The sequence below is a fragment of the Orycteropus afer genome, unplaced genomic scaffold (assembly GCF_000298275.1).
Source record: "Orycteropus afer afer isolate SDZICR_OR568_19922 unplaced genomic scaffold, OryAfe1.0 scaffold00405, whole genome shotgun sequence".
Lineage (NCBI taxonomy): Eukaryota > Metazoa > Chordata > Mammalia > Tubulidentata > Orycteropodidae > Orycteropus > Orycteropus afer.
The window spans coordinates 2,654,905-2,660,726 of NW_006921992.1; the positions used below are offsets into that span (position 1 = coordinate 2,654,905).

General features: G+C 48.7%; 1 protein-coding gene across 1 annotated transcript in view; it reads right to left on the reverse strand.

Annotated features, from left to right (window-relative positions):
- Positions 1–5,822, reverse strand: part of MUC16 (mucin 16, cell surface associated) — a 126,354-nt gene that overhangs the window by 27,440 nt on the left and 93,092 nt on the right. The window contains exons 54-59 of the mRNA XM_042782675.1: positions 5,461–5,633; positions 3,462–3,497; positions 2,071–2,136; positions 1,093–1,217; positions 565–632; positions 231–403 (exon numbers count right to left, since the gene is read on the reverse strand). Coding sequence (XP_042638609.1) covers positions 231–403; positions 565–632; positions 1,093–1,217; positions 2,071–2,136; positions 3,462–3,497; positions 5,461–5,633 — 641 coding nt within the window. The remainder of the gene's footprint in view (positions 1–230; positions 404–564; positions 633–1,092; positions 1,218–2,070; positions 2,137–3,461; positions 3,498–5,460; positions 5,634–5,822) is intronic.

Below are 5,822 nucleotides of genomic sequence, written 5' to 3' on the forward strand. Positions count from 1 at the left end.
GTCTCAGAGAATTATATGGTTCAGACTTTTTGATTTTGAATGAAAATCTGTTGCATTAATTTGGTCAAAGAATGCTATGGCATTTACCTGAAATAATGATACCCTACCCATGGTGGTTTGGGGAGGGGTGACCTCCAATTAGGCCTGGGGATGACATTTTGGAGAGGAAAAACTATAGAACAAGGACCAGTAATGGTCACTCTAAGTCCAAGTTTACCACAAGCACTCACCATTGACAGAGAGGCTGCCTCTGTCCAGGGTGTAGATACCCAGTTGAGTGATGCCTTGGGTTAGCTGGCTCAGCTCCCAGTATAGCCGCTCTCTGTCCAGGCTATGACCCACAGGACCAGGGTGATAGCTGCAAATGGTGTCCACTCTGGTTGCTGTCCTGTTCTTCTCAGGCCTGGGAAGGAAGGGATGTGGGACTCTCAGGAGAGGTCCTCAGACCTCTTGTGGGAGAACCAGAAAGAGAATGGAGCAAGTGGGAGGAGTGGGCAAACTGAGAAAGGAGCAGTCCCAAAAAGGGGTGGTCAGTACAGGTAAATGGCCAGGAAGAAGTCTTACCTGAGGGAGATCAGTCTACAAGCTGAGTAGAAGGGGCCCAGGCTGCTGTTCTGCAACAAGGGTGTGAGCTGGGGAGGCAGAGGTTGGAAGGTAAGCAGGAGGCACCGTAGTTTGGGAAGGGGATGCTGTTGATGTTAGCTGCCATTAAGTCAGGCCCCAATTCAGTGACCCCATGTCCAGCAGAAGGAAATGCTGCCCAGTCCTGCGCCATCCCCATGATCTATAGCAGACTGAACTGTTGCAATCCGTAGGGTTGTCACTGGCTGATTTTCAGAAGTAGATGTATCAGGCCTTTCTTCCTAGACTGTTGAGTCTGAAAGCTCCACTGAAACCTACTCAGCATCATAGCCACACACAAGCTTACTCTGACAGACAGTGGTGGCTGCACGTGAGGGGCACTGGCCAGGAACTGAGCCCAGGTTTCCTGCATGGAAGGTGAGCATTCTACCACTGAACCACTATTTCCCTCATTGGGGAGAGGCTGGGCAGAGTTCACCCCATTAGGAGGTACTGTAATCCGCATCTCACCAGGTGCTGGAGGACCCTCTCCGTGGAGTTGAATGTGGCAGAACTAGGGTTGCCCATGTCTGGTGAATAGCGGAGGTTGGAGATGGTGAAGTTGAGTGTGAGGGTCTTCAGGGTGTGGTCTGTAGCTGCAGGGAGGGGGAGAAATGTCCATCCCTGAGAGCTGACCTGTGACAAGATTGCAGCCCTGCACTCATTATAACCCATTGTCTTCTCTCCTGTTGCCACCGCCACCCACCCCAGGGTGACCCATGTCAGAACCTACATAGATCCCCAGCTCGTCCCTGTTTTTCATGTCCAAGTAACAACAATTTCATTTGATGAATGTTTCTCTCATACATCCCTTCTCTCCATTCCTGTCCCAGCTCACATCTTATCTTCTCAGCACCCCTAAAGTCTCATTAGGCTCCTTGTCTGAAGAAACACTGAACACTTAAGAATCTTTCTGAAATGAAAGGGCCACCTCTGCTCTAGTACTGCCCATTGCTCTGTATGGCCTTCACTGTTAAGTCCATGCTTCTTGACCTGGTCTTCAAGGGCCTTCCTAATGTAGCTCCTGCTGACTCCCAGTGCCCATGCAAATCAAGTTCTCTCAATGCTCCCCATACAGGATGTTGTTTCAGGACTCTGAGCCAGTGGTCATGCAATTGTCTGACAGAGCCATCCTTCAAGTGCTATTTGCCTAGATCACTTCTACCAACCCTTACAGACTCGGTTCAAGTGAAACTTTCTTCATAAGCTTCCTCCTCCTCCCCTAAATCATACCAGGTGCTTCTCCCCAAAAGACCCCACACTGTATTTTAGTGGTCTGTTTCTCTCACAAGATCAGGAGCTCCTTGAGGGAAGGCAGCCTATTGAATTGCTGGCCTAATCTTTGTGATCAGAATAATCACCCTGACTTGAAACTCTTCACAGCCTGACAAGTGGTGGAGGTATGTGACTAGAGAGCTTCCCTCAGAGTGAAATGGGGACCCCAGATACCTGTGGTGGCTTCTGGCTGTACAGGTGCTGATGAAGGGGGCAGGATTGTGGTGGCCAGCTCAGGAGCTGTGAAAAGGACAGTTATCAGGGAGGAATGGAGCCCCCCCCACAGAGAGTAGGGGCTCACCTGGGCTTTAGTAGTCCAAGCCAGAACAACCATTCACAGATGTACCAGAAATACAAGGGAAGAGTGACTGTGAGTGAAGGGCCAAGAAAGCATGCAAATGAATTAAGAGCATGCAAATGAGATCAAGAGTAAATAAGCCAGAGAAAGGCTGAACAAAGAGGACAGATGGATGAATGGACAGAAGAACTGACAGAAAGATGAATGGACAGAGAGAAGGATAGGCAAATGGAGGGTTGAAAGAATAAAAAGGAAGAAATGTTAGAGATGGAAGGAAGGGATAGAAGGACAGATGGATGAATGGGAGGATGGGTGCTGAGAGGAGAGATGACTGAAGGATGGAAGAATGGATGGGTAGAAAGATAGATGATTGGGGCACTGGATGAGTAAATAGTTCAATTTGGTCAAAGCCACTTGAGCAGCTGCCAGAGTTTTCAGATTGACATTGACGCCCCTATTTGGGCTCCTGTTAGCAAGAGGCATGAAATACAAGGTCATCATCTGACCTCAGCCCCTAAACCTGTACGGAATGCATGTGCCAAATATTTTCCTCCAACCTAGGGGGTGTGGAAACTTCTGAACGTCAACACCATGGTTTAGGCCCAGAAGAGGTCAAGGACCCAGCCTTCTTCCACCCACTGAGGGCTTGGCCCCACTCAGGAGAGACCTACCTAAGTTTGGGCCTATTGGGAGGACAGTTTGCTGCAGTCTCTATGTCTCTCACCTAGGCTGCCTAATCAGCATCCTTGGGCCCAGCACAGTCCCTGATAATGAAGGCTGGGGACTGAGTTGCTCTCCCAGTTACTTCTCCTTGTCAGGAATCCTCACTTCCTGCTCTGGGTACACAGTACTCTCTTTGTTCTGCTCATGCGCGTACAGCATTTGGCATCTGGCCAAATACATCTATATCTGTTCTTGGTGGAGAGGGAACAAAGTCTCTCACCTGTGGCACAAGGGGTGTGTGTGCAGACCATCAGGCCTGCATCAGCTGCAGGAAGTGACTCACTGGCCATGGGACACTGATGTTGCTATTGAAACTAACCTTGCTTTGTCTCTTACTTTTGTGAATAAAGAGTTGTTCCACCCAATGCCTGTGTAAGTTGTGCTTTTTTTGGCAACCCTGGACCTCAGACCTTGGCTTGACAGTTTTGCTCTGTGAGTTGGCCCAGTGAGCAGGTTGACAGGGGCAGACTCCCTCATGAGTGAGGAGAGACAATTGGTCCAGGACTCAAAATCTGACATGGGCACTGGATGCAAGGGTACGTACTTGTAGGAGGCTCAGCTGGACCACGTTCGTTATAACCTGGAAACAAAACATCACACGTAAGAGGAGGTGGCAGGACAGTCCTGGATACATCTGTGCCTTTGTCCACGTGGGTCCTTTGCTGGATTTCCTTTTCTCTGTGTACCTGGAAAGCTTCTATGCATTTTCTAAAATCCGGTTTAAATGTCACCTCCTCTATAAAGGTTTTCTCAATCCCTCAGAACCACCTTTTCTCTCCCTGGTTCTCTAGTATGCCCACAGGAAGAGGCTCTTGCATTCTCATGTCTATCTCCTAACTATCTATCCACCCCTCCACCTGCCTTTTCCCTCTTCTACCCTTCCCTCCAATCTATCCTTCCTTTCATTGAATATTTATTGACCTATTCATTACCAGCAGTTCCTGGATGGCACAAACAGTCAGTGATCAGCTGCTAACTAAAAGTTTGGTGGTTCAAGTCCGCCCAGAGGCACCTCCAAAGAAAGGCCTGGCATTCTGCTTCTGGAAACCCTATGGACCACAGTTTTGCTCTGATACATATGGGGTTGCCAGAAGGTGTTGGAATTGACTTGATGGTAACTGCTTGTTTTTTTTTTAGGTGCCAGCCTCCATTTACATTTGGGGAATATAGCACTGAGCAAAAAAGTTCTTATCCCATTGAAGCTTGTATTAAGATAGGACACACATCTGACTTATCTCTATCCCTGGTGACAGACACAAGGCCAGGCTTTTAGTAGATGCTTGGCAACTGCTGAATGGATGCACAAAATGATGCATATACATTGTGCACCTTCCAAGGGGGCAAATCCTCAACAGCCCCTGCAGTGGCTGAAGCCAATGGAACAGGTGTGGACACAGAACACGAAGACACAGACTGGCTATAAACCTACAGTAGGTACGAGCAGAACCCTTCACCTCCCCGGGCGTCAGTGTCTCCCTTTTCTAAAATGGGAGTAATAAAGGCCACTAGGAACCCTGGTGGCATAGTGGTTAAGCACCTGGCTGCTAACTTTAAGGTTGGTTTGAACCCACCAACCACTCCATGGGAGAAAGATGTGGTAGTCTGCTTCCATGAAGATTTACAACCTTGGAAATCTTATGAGGCAGTTCTGGTCCAGGGTCACTATGAGTTGGAATGGACTGGATGGCAATGGTTTAGAAGGCCTGGTGTTGTAGTCGTTAAAGTGTTCAGCTGCTCACTGAAAGGTTAGCAGTCTGAACCCACCAGCCGTTCCACATGAGAAAGATGTGGCATTCAGTTTCTGAAAAGATTACAGACTTGGAAACCCTCCAGTACAATTCTACTGTGTCCTATAAGGTCGCTATGAGTCAAAATTGACCTGATGGCAATGGGTTTTGTTTTTTTTCAATGACCACATCCTCCATCCCACTTTAGGGGCAATGGTGAAAAGAGCAGCAAATAGGAGTGTGAGTGCCAAGCATTATTCCCAGGTTGGGGATGGAGGGACAGGGAAGAGAGTTATTCTGATCAACTTCCCCATGGCCTTGCTCTGCCTTGTAGAACATTGTCCCTTCCCAGGTTCTAGGCAGATGATGCATGTCTGCAGCTTAGACTTTCTAGATGTTCAGAGTGCCTGTCTGCCTTCCTGTCATAGGGGCCCACTCAGGAGAGAAGTCCATTGGAAGTAAGGAGGGGAGACAGATGGAAATCTCTTTTCCTGGGGCTTCTTCAAGAAGAATCTTCTATGAGCTAATCTTGTTGAGGGGATCAAGGCTTTGGATTCTAACAAGTGCAGTTCATACCTCAGCTTATCACCCCTAAGCTATACTCATTTGGGCAAGTAACATTTTTGAGCCTCTGTTTCTTCATCTGTAAAATGAGATTAATATAAGACTAGCCTTGCAGGTGGCTGTGGGAGGTCAATTGTGGAGCCAGGATTTACACTTGACTTTGTTCCAAGTCTTTCCCTGGACAACCAGTAAACAGAGGCCCTCCTGGGAGGAGAGGGTGGGCCCAGGGAGGTGGGAATAGGAGTCACTCACCATTGAGGTAGAGGCTGTCCTTGTCCAGTGTGTAAGGGCCCAGTTGGGTGATGCCATGGGTCTGCCAACTCAGCTCATGGAACACCTTCCTGGCATGTAGGCCAGGACCACTGGGGGGCTGCTGGTAGGTACAGAGAGCGTCCACTCCTGTCCAGGCACCGTTCTTCTCAGACCTGGGGAGAGAGGTGCTTCTGAGGATGTGGAGGTGAGCCTGGCTTTTGGAGGATGCTGGTGATTTGTGGCCACTACACTCTTTGCACCTTGAGTTCTAGCCTCATTGAACCATTCACAGCATCACTACCTGGCTATATTTTCTTACTCCAGGCCTTTGCACATGCAGTTACTGTTGTCTAGAGGACTCT